Source organism: Lutjanus erythropterus, chromosome 7 (assembly GCF_056507025.1).
Source record: "Lutjanus erythropterus isolate fLutEry1 chromosome 7, fLutEry1.hap2, whole genome shotgun sequence".
In the NCBI taxonomy this organism is placed as follows: Eukaryota; Metazoa; Chordata; class Actinopteri; order Lutjaniformes; family Lutjanidae; genus Lutjanus; species Lutjanus erythropterus.
This window is the reverse complement of record NC_139323.1, coordinates 34824450-34843157: the sequence shown is the minus strand read 5'-3', so window position 1 is coordinate 34843157 and position 18708 is coordinate 34824450. Positions and strand designations below refer to the sequence as shown.

The following is an 18708-nucleotide window of genomic DNA, read 5'->3' as shown; positions in this document are numbered from 1 at the left end:
TGTTGTAACAAACATAAAAGTTGATAAGCGTTGTTGGAGTAAATATTTTGGATTTCCTAACCTGAGATAAGACAGGATGAAGTAAGACAAGATACAATTCCTTAAGTTAGTTAGGATTTGCTTGCTTGGGAAAAAATACTATCTAAGACTCTTGCTATCTTAACTTCAGGACTTAAGTTTCTGTAATATGGCCCCAGTAGGTCTTTTTTGTTCATGTTTGATTTATCCAGTGAGGGGGTGAGTCGATAAACTGCTCCATTCCCCTTCACTGTAACCTTGTAATAATTTGTGCTAATGAGAGCAATGCTATCTTTTCTTTTCTCACTGGCCCTGAAATTATCTCTCTGCTGCTACTGTAACAGTCCTGCTCCCAAAGCTTATTTGAAAATTAATTTGAGCAATTTGAATAAATCTTGGTTTGAGTCTCCTGTCTGCTACTTGAAGAACTTATATACTTAAGGTAACAGTCTGACAATACTGAATACTATCTATTGTTATGGTTTAAAGCAATAAAATTTTGATTATAGAGATGAATATTTAAAGGATCAGGTCTAACACCTCGTCTCACCCTGCCCTTCCAAATTCCAAACCATGAAAGATAAAAAAACCCAAAAAAGACCCTGTCTAGACCCAGTGTTTGATTTATTGTTAGTCATTTGTAGAAAAAAAGAGCCAAACATCAACAACAAATGTTAGAATTTTTTGCTTTTGATGTGTTTTTTTTATCTTTCTAAACTGAATATCTTTGTATTTTGTGATGTTCATCATGCAAAATTTTTGATGTTTTGTAGCCTAAACATTTAGCTGATAGAGAGACAAAGCAGTGACTCCCTACTATATACTGTATATTGTATTGAATATTTCCAAGTCTTTGCTTATTTGTGTTTACCTGTCACTGCTAAGTCTGCAGCAGTAGCACGGCTAATGTTAGCCGCGTTAGCCTCACCCTCTGCACTTTTGCTGGTCATTTCTAAGATGGAGACTATGTCAGAGTCTCTTGCTCTTGAAGTAACAAAATGATCCGTTGTGGCTCACAAGACTGTCTGTACACTGGGGTAATAATATAGCATAGATTGGTCAATACTTATGAAAAATCTATCGAACATAATTTGGCAGAACCCCATGCAGTAAAGCTGAGGACCCTCCTGGGGGTTGAAGACCCATGGTTTAATCGAATAATCAAAAAATCGTTAACAACCTTAAAATATTTAGCTATAGTGTTTCCTTAAAACTCATACACCGAATTATCATGAGACTGATGAGACTACACCATGAAAATAGAGGAATTCATTAAGTTTTTCTGTAATTCCTCATCTCACCAGCATATTTAACATGCAAAGATTACTGGGTCTCTTTGATATAAACAAGAAGAAAAAAATATGATTAAATGTATTCAATTATTATTAAATAATAGTAGTAGTGTGTAGGATTGTCGACAGAGCACATGAGGAAATCTGTGTCTGCTGCTTCTCTTGTGCCTCTTTTAAAATAGATGACAGGGTGGTCCATATGTATTGAGGTCACCCTGAAAAGATATTTTTAAAAGACACTAATTAAAACAGAAAACAATTAGGGAGTCATTGGAAAGATGTTGATTAAGAAATCAGAAGGATAGAACAAAGCCCCTGTGAAATATGATACTCAGTCAGTGGCATTACAGTTAAGGGAACACAAACATCAAAATGTGTGAACACTTTATGAGTTTTAGAGAAGATAAAATTGCTGTGAGATAAGCAAAAAGTGCTGTGAGGATATGCAACAGACTTGTGAGTGAGCCCAAACATAGTAAAGTGGTCATTTAACATGACCACTTGGCTAAAGACAGTTTTACACAGGCGTCCAGTGAAGCGGAGGAAAAGTCAGGGTTTATTTGGACTTTTCACTGCAGGGCTGACACTGTGCCAAACAGCACTGAGGCGAGAGATAAGTACAAATATCTCAGGAAACCTTTAAAAGCTTGAGGCTACCCAAAGTGCATCTTTGTCAACACAGAAACCAAAGCTATTAGAAAGAGCCGACCAACACAGAGGAGAGAAGCGGCAGGGATATGAAGTGAAATAATCCCTTGCATGACTGGAGTGTCACTCAGTCTGATCTTCAATAAACACAGTGTCCCCGTGTTTTTCAAACACAGCTCGTCAGAGACTCGGCCTCCAAATAAACCACTCACTAAACATGGGCAGAGCATTGTGCGGTCTGAAGCTGTGACAAATACACAGACCTATCCATCAGGAGATGAAACACAACCAAGATAGAGCAAAGCCCACAGGTGAAGACGGAGCACTCTGTCTTCATTTAAAGGACAGTGGAAACTCCTTTGAGGACGGAAAAGTACACATTTTTGACAGAGAGGACAGGTGGTTTGAAAAATGAGTAAGAAAAGGCTAAAATAACCACCCAGAAACAAAGTGTGGAGACGCTGCAGCACTGATGGCCATGATGTAACTTGGTGGTTTACATGTCAAAGCATCTTGCCTATCTACAACCTCAACTCCAAAATGTGTAAAATGTGAATAAAAATAGAATGCAATGATTTGCAAATACTTTTGACATGTTCAATTCAATACAGTACAGAGACAAGAAATGAAAAACATAAATACACATAAATACTCCACTGGTGCTCTGAGCCGCAGGTCTGATCAGATTAGCGTCATAATAGGGCCTCTAGCGGCACAGCTAACTGCAAGCTGGTAGGCTAGCTACAGCCAGAAAGTATACTGAGCAGCAGTCGGCTGTTACTCTGGTGATATGCTGCCCCCTGTGTGTCTGGGATTACGTTCGACAGGTGACCATGTTATACGTATTGCTCCTTTACTCAAAAATGTCTGACAGGAACTCCCTCCTGTCTCTCTTTTCCTGGATTTGTCTCAGTTTTCTGCACCGAAAGTAATCCCCATCACTATAGGACAGGGAAAGTTCAGGTGCAAGTGACCCTTTAATCTTTCCTATCCTGTCGAACTGAGAGCAAATCCTTATCTTATCTTGTCCCAATCTATGATCCAACTCCCAGGCTTGTTGTACACCGACTGTGATACTGTCACTGTGATACTGTGACTTTAGCCACTGTCAGGGCATTAACCAGATTAGACCACAGTAGCATCACTGCATTGGCTATACAGATATGGCAAAACCATCAGTAAGATTTTATAAAATGTAGCTTGGACAGAATTTTTTGGAGTAAAGGTAACTGAGTATATGTGGCTGGTAGATGGTGTTATTTTTAGTATTTGGGTTTTGAAATATGCTTCACTGGGGTCCCAAAACAGTATTGAAATTGCATAAATTGACTGGAATGGACTGGAACACTGAGCCTCTTGTGGATTCAATAAACCAAATTGCATTTATGTGTGATGATGTTCCCCATAGAAGCTATTTCATTGTAGTGAGACGGTTTAATAAAATTTGACCTCACTGTATAAAATGAGCATTTGTGGTCTGTAGGATAATCACAGCCTCATGAAACATTCCCAGCGTAGAAGTGCACTCTGAAAAATACAATTCTTGCAGATATTTCCAAATGGCAAAGGTTTTTGATACTAAATTTACTTGTGGTCTTAATGTGGTATTTTAGAGGGTTTTTCAAACGTTGTTATCAATTCTTGCATAGTAAAAAATGGTTAAATTATGCATCAAATCTGGAGTAATTACACATCCAAGCAGCACGTGGCTGAATTGATTATGTAAAAAGTATAGAATTGGAAGCACACAAGAAACTTTAAGATTGAAAGTTTATCGTTAACTTCGGAAACAGCTGACAGTTGACACAACTATATCACCACAGCAGCCGTTTTTGATTGTGTCATAATACTTTATATTCCGCAACTGCACAAAATGTCTCTCCCAATTCCCAGAGATGTTAAAGCTGTGGTTGAGATTACTTCCTATGCTTTGGAATCACTCTCACTTCTCTGGAAAAAAAAATTGAAATAGGTCATTAGATAATATAAAAAATAAAATTCCATCTGACCCTTGGGGCTGGATCTTGGGAGACACACAAGAAATAAATGTAAACTAAATTAAATAAAAAAAATAATTAAATAAGATCAATTTAAAAAAAAAAAAAAAAAAAGTCATATTACTTAAAAACATAGCTGGGGAAAAAGTCTATTCTACAAATTTGGAAATCTGAACCTCCTCCTTCACAGAAGCAATGGTTAAATACATTATTATCCTATAGTACATGGTAGATCGTGTAAAGAGGAAACCAGCAATGTATGGGAAAAATATGGGGCCTTTATCTACTTTTTCTGGCCTTCTTACCCTTGTTAGACTGCTTTAGCCAGTGAATTATGGAAACATGTCCTGTGCTCCCATGGTCTATTTAATGTGATAATATATATACTCTATTAACATACATTAGGACCAAATACCTTACTTGATTCTATTTGTCTTTAAGAAGAAAAAAATGTTAGCCATTTTTGTCATTAGACAGAAAGGCTTTTATTTTGAAATCTTAGAATACGTGATAGATTTATCGCTGCTTTCAAGTTCCCCTCTTCAAATTCATAATTTCGAAACATATTTGTGAATAAGTATATTTCTCAGCCTTGCTGTTTGTATTTTTTCAAACAACATGTAGAACAGTTGGTTAATTTAGGATGCTGTTGTAGTTAAGAAATCGAGTAGCACAGAGCCACTTTCTACGGCAGGGGGCGTGAAAGATCTTTAAATATAACTATTATCACGTCAGGCATTACTATTATTTCCTGCATGTTGTGGTAAAACGTAAGTGAGTGCCTTTAACTTCCCCCCGCCCCTTAAACGTCACATTTAAATCCCTTGTTTTTACAGATTTGATTGGTCGATGGTCTGCGCTTATTGAGCGATGTCAACATTTCCGATGGCACTTGAAGGCAGCAACCGTGGAATTCTAATTGGAGGCAGATTTTCAGCGCGAGGAGTGGCTTCTTCAACCTCTGCTTCACGAGCCGTGTGTTTCTCCTAGATGAACAGTTGGCAGTTTTGCAAACAACTGCGTAAAAATATTAGTTTAGAAGAGTTTGAGTTGTTGAAAAATATTTTCTGAAGCCGAGGCCATGTTTGTGTTGTGTTCGCGCACTTCGGTTTGAGGTAGGTGAAATAATTACCTGAAAAGTTGGTGTTGTTGTCGTGCTCCACTTTAAGCTAAGTTGGTGAAAGCGACTCCGTGTTAGCGTTGGTGTTAACGTTAGTTAGCTTATTTTGCTCACTGTGGAGATTTCTTAAAGTTCCTGCTCTTGTTTTAACTTGGTCTTTATATTACCAGACTAAAAACGTCTCGTCACTTAATTATCAGCCTGGCTCAGTCAGACCGAGCATGTGATGGCATGTTCATACTAAACTGACTCATTTCCAGATTTCTAGTACATTTCCCAAACACCCATCATCACGCAGGTTGTGTCGTAATGAGATTAATACTGAAAATAGTTGGCCTGAACCCGCAGCTTCCCTATTTTTCCTCAAGTGAACTTAATAACAGGATCTGATACGATTAGGACACAAAACTTAGCAATTAATTGGAAAACTGGGCAGAAAACGGCATCAACATAAGTTACTCTGAGATCTTTTGATCCAAACTAGTAAAGTGTTTAAAGGAGCATTACCAATAAGAATACAGATAGTTAGAAATCTAAAAGTTAGCTAGGACAGATTTAAAGGGACAGTTCACCCAAAAATTAAAAGTACATGTTTCCTCTCGGGGCTCACCCGCACTTTTACAACTGGAAAATGTGAGAATCAGTTTAGCCAGGCCTATAACGATGATAATTGAAAATTAAAATGTAAAAAAAAAAAAAAAAAGTTAATTTCCATATATATTTTTGTCAAAGACACAGGGAGCCACTGGAGAGAAGAAACAGAGCCAAATGCAGCCCTGGAGCAGCTGGTTGCTGACCCCCAGTATAGTAAACCTAGTGAAAAAATTACTAAAATTATTTTGCTAATTTATTAATAGTTAGAGTAATGTTTCATGGCAGGAAATGCTGTGGTCAGCTTCTCAAGTAGAGAGATTTCCTACTTTTATGTTTATTGTCTCAGTGAACTGTTTGGGTTTTTGGCTGAGAAAACAGGACATTTAAGAGTAAAAGTAATTTTAACAAGTAGTTTTTCATGTGAAAATGACAGAAAATGCCGTTTTCAGCTTGTCAGGTATGGAGATTTCCTGCTTTTTTATGTGTATCATCACATTAAACTGAATATCTTTGGATTGTAGACTGAGAAAATTAGACATTTAATGACATCACTATTTTTTCACAATTTTTGGACATTTTGAAAATGTTGTAGCCCTAGATGAAACAGAACAACCAACTTTAGTTTTTGTTCTTATTTGATAAGCGCTAAAAGATAAAACGATGTGTACAGGGGCCAATAAATTAACTTTGGATAAGCAGATTTCTGATCCACTTGCCTGACCGTGCAGTAAAATGAAAAACACTAACATTGAACCTGGCCTCTGTACCGTGCTATTTATCCATCTAGGTTGTTTTGGTGTGTGTTGCTAAAGTCTGGATATATCAACCCTGGAGATGTCTGCCTTCTCTCCAGTTTAAGGCAATAGGCCTGAGTGATGAGACAGAAACAACAGACACTTCAACAGTACCAAGAAGAAAATTATTAAATAGAATGATCAGTGTGTTTATATCTTTTATTCTGATTATATAACACGGAACAAAAATGGACAAAAAGAGATGAAAAATAGACCAAAATAGGTGGATTGAGAGTCAGTCTTCACTTTACATTACTTTACACTTTTTCAGTTTACAGCCTTTACATTTGTGCATTTTTATTAGTAATGCTCCTTTAACACTTGACTAGTTTAGAAAGTCAGTGATTACAGAGCAGCCTACAGTGTTGGTGTTGCAGCCCTGTTTTCCATTTAAATTTGCTTGTGACCTCTTTCCCCATGCAGGCAGGGTTAGGGTTGAGTCTCTAATGATGGTTTCTCATCTTTCTTCAAAAGAAAAGATGGTTATCACTTTAGAGAGCATCACTTAATTGGACAGGGATTACTTGGGCGTATTCATATTGAAGTAGTTATGGTTTAAGATGCCACATTTGGACCTTTTATCATGAGCATATGTGAATAAATAACTGTTAGTGCAGAGTGCTGTTTTAAACTTAAGTACATTTTATTTGTAGTTTACCACATTAGTCAGCCAAGCATGATTCTACTAAAGAAAGTAAAAAGTAACAGCACTCACATTGTTGCAGGTGGTGGTAAAGAAAGGCTTGGTGTGTCATTTCATTCCTTTAGGATTTCAACTTTCATGACAAGCATGCACACACTTCTGTTTCTTGGTTTTGGTTCTGTCAGTGCTATATTGATTTTAGGCCCTTAAAAATTATGACTGCCAATTTTAACTCTACTTCTAAAAAAGTTAGGGCACATAAATAAATCAGAATGCAATGATTTACAAAAACTTTTCAACTAAGTACAAAGACAAGAAATTTAATGTTCACACTTATTGTTTTTTGTAAATCTTAACTCGATCTGAATTTGACCCCTGCTACGTATTCCAAAAATGTTCAGAGGTATGTTTACCACCGTGATACATCACCTTTTCTCTTAAGAACACTCAGTAAGCATTTGGGAACAGAGGATGCTAGTTTTTGAAGTTTTTAAAATGAAATTCTTTCTCATTCTTGTTTGACATTCGACTTCAGGTACTTAACAGTCCGGGGTCTCTGTTGCTGTATTTTGTGCTTCACAATGCACCAAACATTTTTAATGGGAGACAGTTCTGGACTGCAGGCAGGTCACTCTGTTGTAAAATGCAGAAAATGATGTCTGTATGGCAGGATATGTTGCTCCAAAGACTGTATGTACCTTAAAGCAATAATGGAGCCTTCACAGATGTGACAGTTACCCATGATGCCATGAGCACTAACACACCTCTATACCATCACAGATGCTGGCTTTTGAAGTTAGCGCTGGTAACAATCTGGATGGTCTTTTTCCTCTTTAAGCCAGAGGTCATGACTTCCAGGGTTGCTGAAAATGATTTGAAATGTGGACTCAAGCCACAGCACATTTTTCCACTTACAAAAGTATTTGTAAATCATTGCATTCCTTTTTTATTTATCTTTTACACAATGTCCTAACTTTTGTTTTATTTGCAAAGTTTTCATTTCCCTCAGCAATTCACACGTCTCCATAGCAATGGTTTAATGAATTTATGAAATTTCCATAAAATTTAGATTAATTAAGATTTACACAGATGAAATCAAAAGTGAAAGGGTAGGTATTTGGTACTTTCTGTCTTGTTTTTACATGGCCATTCATCTCAGTTCCTGTTCAACTTGTCCTTGTCCAGTGTTTCTTTATTGATAAGCTTGTACAAAGCTGCACGGTCAGAGACAGTGAGAATGAACTGTGCCAGTGTAACTACAGAGTTGTACCAATGCTGTTTGTATTCCCTTCTGCAGCTTTTTACTGTTTTTGTAGCATATTTTGTGATATGCCAGAACGTGCTTTACTTTTCCTTTACTTTGATAGCTACAACCCACGTTTCAACACCTCTGGAAAAAATTATGTAAAACACGCAGAGAGGTCAAAAATTGCTGTTACCATTTGACAAACGTATCAAAGAGCCAAAGTGACTTTGAACACAGTGTGTTTGTTTCCAGACATTGGGGACCCTGCATCAGAAACTGCTGCACCCTGGGGATGTTTGCGCACTACACTGTCTACACTTTACAGAGGATGATGCAATCAATGAAAAATCACGCAGTCAGCTGGAGTTTTTTGGGTGAAAACACTTCAGCCAGTGAATGAGGTCATAGGATAATAGACTCATTCGATCTGACAGGGAGGCCAGAATGGCTCAATGCAATGGTATGTGATGAAGAGATCAAAACAAAAAGCTCACAGCGGGCACATGATCACCAAAATGGGAGGTGTGAAGGGAGGATAAAATGATGCCAGGTCTGTTGAAATTCTCTGTTTTGACATGGTTGGAGGATTTTAGGCCAAATAATTGAATGACTCATTCCACACTGGTGTAAGAGTACAGATTAGTGAAGGTGTTGTGGGTTTTCTTGGCACACGCTCTGCACTGTACAGCAGGTGAATGTCATCTGATGACACAGTGTAGCAAAGAATTGATGTGAATGAGTCACAAGCTATATTTTTATGTCATTTGGAAGTATTGCAGTAGGAAAGGTTGCTGGAAAGGATGGAAATTCTTAAGAACTTTCTTTATTACACCAAAAAAGTTTTTACCCTTGTTTGAGTTAGTTTTAGCCTTAGTAAGCAAGTGTTAATGAACTTAATGGGAGATGGAAACATCTTTTCTGAATAAGTTGTGATGTAGCAAACATTTAACTTGCATGACTGAACCAGTTTCTGCTCAGACAGTCTCCTTGTTTCTCCCATGGCTCTATAATAAATCCATGATTGCTCTAAACAGATCTGATGTAACCCTCCTCACGTTAATACATGAAACGGACGGAAATTTCCATTATGCTCTCTTGACTGTCTCTATCTTTTAATTATGTTGTGTTGGATCCTTTTTTCTTCAATGGTATCATGGTTTTCCAACTGGAGAATTGGATGTTAATGATTAATCAGTACACGATTACTCACCATTAATAATTGAACCAATAATTAATCAGTAGTCTAGAAATGGCAGTTATTGCGTCTCATTTGATATGGTTTTGTCTGGTGGAGCTATTTATTGAATAAAGAAACAAAAAATAAATAAAAAATATAAAAATTAAAATGTCTTTTTAAAAGTCTTTTTTTTTCTACCAAAACAGTGCAAAATCCCAAAACATTCAGTTTACTATCATAGGAGCTATGAAAAACAGTAAAGTATTCACCTTTTAGAAACTGACCCTAGTGAACATATTTAGGTATTTTTTGCTCAAAAAGGTCCTAAAATTATTATCAGAATTGTTCTGATTAATCTTCTGTTGATTGACTAATCAATTAAGCACTGGAGCTAACAGTTTCTGCTCTAGATCTGACAGCTGTTACAGAATAAACAGCAACTTGAGCATCAGTAAACATATTTGAACTGTAGAGCATTGCTGATTCAAGTGCTTTCCCATCTGCATCCTCTCATTTGCTGATGAATTAAGATGTTGGTGTGAACACATGACAGTGCATGTGTGTCGCTGAGTGTTTACTCTTGCTTCCCGGCTCCAGTTTCAAGATAAGAGCTGGGACAGAGATAGTATGTCTGTTGAATTGTTGTATTGTCTGATGGAAACCATGCATGGCAGTACTGAGGCCGTCCTGAGGACTTTCACATTTGATAGTGTGTAGATTTCTTGTCTGTTAGCCTCCAGATATAACACTGATTTTCCCTTTATTAGCTTGACGGTTGACAGGGATCCATCATGTGGTTTCTTGTCTGGCTGTGTTCATTCAGGATCTTGTCAGGACTGGTTGGCTGATTGTCATGTATGGCAGCGTTTCTCTGCACTATGTACTGGACAGGGAACTTTTACTTCATGTCCGCCAAAGGTAGGCTATATATTCAGTGTCTGACGTGTGAGATATCACATTACTTAAAGTACTATTTTTCTGTTCTTTCTGAATTTGAGAGGACTTAAAAATGAGCAGTTTTCATTGATTAGCATCTGAAGAAAAGTTACAGATTTTGATGCTTGTATATTGTGACAGAAGCAGATAGTGCAAATGCTTTAACTTTGATTATGGATTTAACTCATAATATTTTATATGGCTCAAACAACCATCAACAAAAATAGTGAAATTAATTAACTTTTTTAGCAAAAATGTCAAAAATTTGTTGGTTACAGCTGCTTAAACATGTTAATGTGTTTTCTCTGATGGTTTCTTGTGATATTGTTAATTCTAAAGGGAAAATATTCACATATCATTTAGTGTTCAATGTTGACATCAAAAATGGCAGTCAAATATATTTTACAGGTGGTATTCAAAAGAAGAAGCAAGTTGAACATCATGCACCATATGCTTAGTTTTAAATTATGTGTACATCAAACTAATCTTAGCTTATGTTTCCCTGATCTGCGTTAGAAATGGCTGCCAGAGTTCTGTCCTTAAATTTAATTTCAGAAAAACCTCCCTGTACTTTATTTTATAGGTCTGTTTACATGTATGTGTGTCCACATAGATGTGCGGGTCAGTAACAACAGTTTTTCTGTGGCAGTAACATGACACCTCATTGGTTAACTGATAAAGGATGCTGAGCAGACCACAGGAGGTCCTTACTAACCTCAATGTAAATATTTCATTGCAAGACTGAAACAGTTGTGAGAATATGCACCTGATTGCAGGCTGTGTTGTCATTGTAGTGCAGAGTTGACATATATTGCATCAGCTCATTGTAAAGTATGGTATTACTTGCAAGCCTCATCAAGCCTGAAGTTATGGCGAACAACCTCAGTGTACCTTTGGCACATTTCACTCTGAATTCCTCTGTCTGCAGTCAGTAACAGGTAACAGACTAGCCTGCAGGATTTTGATACAATCTGGTAACCGCATACCTGCTGGTCCAGTCTTAACCACCAACGGCAAAATTTTTAACAAATTGGAGACAGCAGGAAGATTTTGTGGTGTGTTTTGGAAATCTAGTGCACACCCACAAGCAACAAGGACAAATTGCACTAAAGCAGACCTTATTTGTTTTTTTCTCAGCCAAGGACCTTTACAAGAAAGAAAATATACCAGGGGCCCCCTCATGAATGATCTTTGGAATAATTTGATGTAGTCTTTTTTTCATACATAGTTACCTGAAAGAACAACAGAATAGAAGTGCATTAGAAAGATATTTGACATATATTAAAAAATATTTGCACCATGTAAACACACTTAGTGTGTATGTGTGTGTGTTTCATTCTTAGTGTATACACTAATCAAAATGCAGATTTTAAATAATACGAAAGAAAAAAAATATAAAAGAAAATTAAGGCTGCAACCAGGGCTACAATTAATGATCATTTTCATTGTCATTCATGTATAAAATCTTCAACCCTTTTCACACATGCACTGCAACTCTGCAATTATTTTGGCCCAGACTGAACCCTGCCAGTTCTCTAGTCCTTAATGCAGAGGAGCCTCATGTGTGAACAAGAGCAGCTCAGTTTCCGGAGCGAGCAAGTGAGTGCGTCGATGGCGCTGCACGATGTGCAACTGCTCACCTGTGAAACCATTGTTACTTTTGTTTTCATGCAGACTGTCTGTCTTGCAAGCAGCACACCACACACTGTCTCCTGCTGGGCAGCAATATTTTAAAAAAAATATCACTGCCGAGTCACCACACTGGAGTCAGCCGATCTCTGTTTCTATCATCCCTCTCCTCTTCTGTCAGAGTTTGTTAATTTTTAGACTTTGTTTATATTGATTGATATCAAAGCAGAAACAGTCATTATTATGGATGAGTCCCCCTCCTCCTGCTGCAGGTTCTTCAGGCACCACCCCTCACCCAAGTGGAGTATTTCAGCATGTGTGAACATGTCTGATGCAGACAGTCTCCTCATGGCTGCTGCATGTGTGAAAGGGCACATCCAGTGTCTGGACCCGATTCTCAGGACAGAGTTCATATGTGAAAACAGCTTGAGTTTAAAAAGTTTATTTTTTATGCAGTCAATGAAGTGATGATAGAGCTGCAACTAATGATTATTTTCGTAATTGATTAATCAGTTGATTATGTTCTCGATTAATTGATTTAATAGTTTTTTATTTTTAAAATGTTGGAAAACGGTGGGAAATGTTGATCAGTGTTTCCCAAAACCTCAGATAACACCCCTTAATGTCTTGTTTTACTCACAGCCGATTAAATGGTTATCAAAATAGTTGTCAGTTAACTTAATTGATTAATACGCAATTAATTGTTGCAGCTCTAATAGATGACAACACTCCTATCTAGTGATTGAGAATATAAACACAAGATTAACTGCTGCCACAAATCATTGCATGTTTAATGATATCAAGACACTGTAGTTTTGAGAATCAGTATGACAAAACAAATGACAAAACAAATACACCTGATATTGAGGTGTATCAATATTTTCAAACACCTCTAGAGGGTGGGAGGAAGATTTACATATATTTGTTATGAGATCAGAATTTAATTAATTAACTGTTTTAGATTTAAAAGTTAAATTATTTGTTGAAGTATGAAGCCTTAAGTAAAATAAATAAATACGAATGAATTATTCTGAAAGCTGAAAAACTCCTTGGCAGAGTGCCATAGAGAAAAATTATGAAGAGAGCATCATTATTTGATTTTTAATAGTCTAAAACATGTCCATGTGCACTAAAGTTGGGTCATTTCCAAAGTTTGCCCTGATAATAGAATGATTGAGCTTTCTCTTTGGTCAACTGAGGTGGCAGCTTTAATGTCACATGGCTTGCTCCAGTCCTTGTGCTCAACCTAATGGTGGCAACATATCGCTTCTTATTCCTCTAGAGGGCACATTGGTCCAGACTTCTTAGTTAATTTAGACAAGTGGATTTCTCTGGCTGGGCTACAGCTGAGTTACTAGAGGCTTTGAGAAGGGAGGGATTGTGATGTGGTCAGTGTGCAAAATTAACTTTTTTGCCCACCAGCAAAATGGCTAGTGAATGTTCAAATTTTACCAACTGCTCATTGTTTCTTTTGGCTGGAGAGGGAAAGACATCTACCAACCACTTGAATATTTTATCAGCATTTGGCTGGTGCTAATTTTGTACCCTGGATGTGGTGTAAATTGTTTTCTGGCTCTGCGGATCTAACGCATTTTCTGTCGTCTCTGTGGGATTTGCCCCAAGAAATCACTGAGAAATATGGAAATCCAATGATGAATAACCCATCTCATTAAAATGTATATTGTCATGCAGGTAAATTATTTTTGAGGGGCCAGTAGAATAATTTCATCCAGGCAGCACTGCCTTTGAATGATTATTTCATGGAGTGTTGAGCAAATAGCCTTAGGCTTCACTGGAGCCACTTAAAGTGGCTATAATTACCATTGAGCTCAGGCCTAATTGGAAGTGACACACACCGTCAGGTGGCTTAGAGATGCAGGTTACCAGTGGCTAAGTGACAGAGAAATACAACAAAGAGCTAGTTAAGGCAACCTAGCCGACCTCTCTATCTTTGTTCATTTCTGCTCGGTAACAACCCTGGTGTTAATCTGTGCTCGCTTAAACAAAAGGTCTCTTGCCCTGGCACCTGACCGTGAGGTCGACGTGAACTCTGAGAGGATTAAGACTTTTGTTTTGCTGTTACCACAGGTTAGCTTTGACAGTCGCCAGCAGATCCAAGGGAGCAGTGTTTTCTTTATTCTCATGAAATTGGGACACCGTGGCTGCATGCGTTATGTGTTTGCACATGAAGGAAGGGAAGGTTAAAGGTGTTGTGCTGAAAGAACTGCTCCAGAAAGTGGTTGAGAAGCTTGAAATGTCCATCGTGTCCGACTGTCTTGAGTGCATCAGAATGGGGAGAGGCAGCAGGTATGTGAGCCCGGTCACTTCACATCGGCTCAGTCTAATGAATTGTTCTGTTAGATGTCAAGAAGCGTGTTAATCTAGACATGGAAACACTTTATTTCAGTCTTTTAGCCTTAAATTAAGGTCATGGCAGATTCGCCACATGCATCTTTTCATTATAGAAACCTGAAAATGTAACTGTGAAAAGCTATAAAAATTCTGAAACTTTTGTTTATACAAGCATCTGAAGTCTGTGTGACAACTTCCAGTCTTGGGAGGAGGACCCTGCTGTCTAGCAGAGATTAAATACTTCTGCCCTTGTCTTGCCTTGAAGGTGTGTTTAAGTAGTACTGGTGAATGGAGATGAGGAAGCCTCTTAGTTTAAAAAGCCACAAGTTAAAGCAGCACAACATGCTGGCTGGGAGTGGCAGACCTTAACCCTAACCTTAACCATCAATTTCCTAAACCGTTCGTAGAGTTTGTTGGAGGGTCAGGAGCCAGACTGGAAGGGAGAGCTTCCTGTCTGGGATCCCTAATACTAGGAAGTACATACGCAACCTTTTGAAAGCTAGATGCCTGACCTCTTTTACTTTTTTTTTTTTTTTTTTTTTTTTTTGGTGAATGACAGATACAAGAAAAGAAGCCTCAACTTTTCAGTATTTAGATAGAAATTCATGCTGTCTTTATGTATTCTGCTCAAAAAATCATGACACAATTCAAATTATATCTTAAAAGCTAGGTTAGCCTTTTTCATTTCTGTATGTTTAGAAGAAGAAAGATTGAATTAAGTCTGTAAACATAACCCTTTTCTATGTATGAATGCAGAGAATTACAGATTGTTTGGTCTAAATTTAGGATCAACCGACTGGAATAAAGTACATTTAGCTTTTAAAATTCTATCCTTAGACTTTAAACTGGATCCTACAAAGGAAGTAAATGTTGTAGATGGAAAACCTGTGCACCCGTGCATGACTGGATTTGTTTTACAATCTTATGATGTAATCCTACGGAGTCACTCAGGTTTCTTTTTGTTTGTTTTTTTTCCATCACTGGCAGTTTGAAGTTGACAAAAAGGGACGGTCTTATTTGGTAGGAAGGGTGTGGAGGTTGTAAAATTGTAGTCCTTACCACAGACACATCTGAGTTTACTTTGTGTTCATGGTTAAGTGTAAGCCACGTATTTTCATTCCAGGGTAATTTTGGAGTTTTTAGGCCCACGACAGACAGGAAATGCTCCGTCCTATTTTGGATTTATAGCTCTCGTCTCTGGATTCACATGTTTCAGACTTTTCTCTGCTTGACATTTGCTGTTCCTGCGTCTGTATGCTGCGAGTGTGTAAAAGGATCTCCACGTTCAGGCAAGGAGCTTGTGTAATCATTCATTCAAGTGATCTGTCAGGTTGATTGGCTTAATACTACGCAGAGAAGACAAGACAGCACTGTGCTGTACTTGTGCCACACTCACAGTGTTTCCCTCTGTTCTTGACTGATACCACTGTCTTCATTTTGGGACATGAGATATCTCGGGAAAAGGTTTATGTTTGATTAAACCTGTAGCAATTAGAAGTCAATACATCATACTTGATCTACAGAAGATTAATTGATTATATTGATATTTGTGTTTTAAGTAATTTATCAGGCAAACATGCCAATCATTGCCTCATCCTTTTTCTTTTACATTTTTTTAAACTGAATATCTTTGAGGTTTGGGCTATTTATCAGACAGAACAAGACATTCAAACAGGTTCCCTTGGGCTCTCGGAAGTTGTGATGGGCAGAGTTATGATGTACAGGATTTCACTCAGGCCAAAGCAACGTCTCTTAAATAAATTGCTCTTAACCCGATAATTCTGCTTCAGAGTAAAACACACCATGCATCTGTCCTGTCTTTTCAGTGCAATTCTGTGTCAATATTTAGGGAATTATTGCTTTAAAAAGCAACAGTGGCAGTGAAATAGTTTTCCTAATCCATAATCCCAGGTTAAGGTAAGGTATGGATCACAGGCCAACTATGTTCTGTCTCACTATTACATTTTATAGACACCCATAGATCAGTTAATTACTTAATTGGCAGATTAGTCGATACTGAATGTAATTGTCACTGCCACTCAAGAATTGTAGTTAACTTTGACATGGCAGTCAATGTAGTATTCAAGGTTTTGGCTCAAATGTTGCTTCTATATCCAGAGTAACAAATACAGAAGCTCTTCCTCTGTACTGATGTAAAGTAGGGGTATAATTTTGCTCATTTGGTCCGTTGCTCTGCCTCATTTCATTTATTCATTTACTGTATCCCCCTAGGATGTAACAAGGTTGTTTTTGAAAGAGTTGAATGCATTTCAGTATTTGATTTTGTGCCTTCAAAGCTTCTGGTTAGAAGTTTTGAATGTAAAACTCCAGGTTTGTTTAACAGTCAGACAATTAAAGAGGGAACTACATCATAGTTATTACAGGCGTGTGCCTTACTTTGTCTGCAGCACAACAGAGTTTTTTGATGGCAGTTTTCTTGAAAGGCTAAACTCCAATAAATATGGATGAAAACATGTTTTTGGTTTTGGAAATGATTTAATCTATGTTTTTTTCCAATAAAGTTTAACTTTCTGACTTTATAACGCTCTTGAGTTATTGGAACTATATTGCAACACAAGTCAGAAACAATCCTACGCGGCCAACACTGGAATCTAACTCTATAAACAGTATAAAATTTGTATAAATGTAGCCTGATCTTTATCCGCCACTGTGCAGACATACTGTGTTCAAATAAAATGAATAGTCTAGCTGCAGCCCAATGGTAAAGAATTTCAACAGTATCATGACTTTTGGAGATAGTGCTGACTTTCTCGTCTCAAATTCCATTTCCCTGCAGGATGGAGACATCTTGTCTGGACCTGGCTCTGGAAGGTGAGCGGCTCTGTAAGGCTGGTGATTATCGGGCTGGAGTTTCCTTCTTTGAGTCTGCCATCCAGGTTGGAACAGAGGACCTCCAAATCCTTAGCGCCATCTACAGCCAGCTGGGCAATGCCTACTTTCACCTACAAGAGTATAACAAAGCCTTGGAGTACCATCGGCATGACCTCACACTGACCAGGTAAATGGTTTCACAACCTTTACATTAGGGCTGGGTATTGTTAAGAACCTCACAATTCGATTCGATTTCGATTCTTTAGGATTCGATTCGATTCGATTCCGATTCGATACGATATTGATTTAAATTCTTCAATATCGATTCAGTAAGAAGTAGAAATACACAAATAATTAAGAGTACCTGTTGGCAATTTTTAAATATTTATTTTCATGCCCATAACACATGTGGTACGTTACTTCACATCTTTGGGCAATAAAACATCTGAAAATAAAACATTAGCACTAGTACTTGAAAAGGTGGACTTTGTTTGAGATGTAAAAAGAAAGCAAACCAACGTCAGGATTTTATTATAGCAGATATGTGATTTCATTATGATTTCCAATCCCTCTGCTGATTGTGAAATCTGTTTAGGGAGTGATTGTATATTACATAGGCCTTGTAAATCATGCAAATCATTTAATAACATCATAAAATTGGTGCCCATCAGTGCAGGTATTTTCGCTGATTAATAGCTAAAGAGCTCTTAAAAGGACCGTTCACCCCAAACCACAAAATACAGTTGTGAGTAGTTTCATGTAGGTAGTTCTGGTAAATTCTACTGCATAAGCCAAGTATTTCCTTCATGAAACTGCTCACAACAATGTGTTTGAATTATCTTATGTCACCAGGTCACAGTTTTTGGAAAGAGGAGCTGGCTTTGACTTTCTCAAGTGTAGTTTTTTTTGTTTTGTTTTGTTTTGTTTTTTGAGCACCACAAGCTGAGTTCAATTTTGTCTCATTATATTGTAGATGTAATGGGACAACACCTCTACAGCCAATATCTCCAAAACTCTGCAACTCACACCAGAAAGTCTAAAGGGATAAATAGCCCTACAGGCCAGAGGAAAAACGATCATGCTTTTTTGATTTTGGGGTGTGAAATGTCCCTTTGCAATTTATCCTACTCTATATACTTAGTCAGATTAAAAAGTGTATGGCAGCAGTCCCACAGTAATAAGCTTCAGAGAATTACCACACAAGCCACCTCCTTTTTCATCCTGTCTCTACCTGTTTTTTAGTTATTGATAATGTTTCTTTGTGAACTCTTTGTGACACCAAGTAACTAAAAAATTCCCATTAGATTTAAGTGCTGCATAAACTTGTGTCAGTCACTGGATTTTGATTTTCTGGTGGGTGGTGGGTCCTGGTGATGCAGGAACACATTTGCCAAAACTGTCAAATAAGTCTAAAATGTTTACTTCTCTGT

At 37.5% G+C, this 18708-nt stretch overlaps 1 protein-coding gene across 2 annotated transcripts in view; it reads left to right on the top strand.

Moving 5' to 3' along the window:
- The first annotated feature begins 4931 nt into the window (after window positions 1-4931).
- The window catches only part of LOC146324301 (G-protein-signaling modulator 2-like), a 31248-nt gene continuing 17471 nt past the window's right edge, over window positions 4932-18708 (top strand). Inside the window, exons 1-2 of one of the 2 annotated variants that reach the window (XM_084723613.1) lie at window positions 4932-5070; window positions 17244-17465. In XM_084723613.1, coding sequence (XP_084579739.1) covers window positions 17245-17465 — 221 coding nt within the window. In that variant the 5' untranslated portion in view covers window positions 4932-5070; window position 17244. Of the gene's footprint in view, window positions 5071-10361; window positions 10448-17243; window positions 17466-18708 lie in introns of those variants that run through there. The other variant, XM_084723612.1, reaches the window with a different exon arrangement.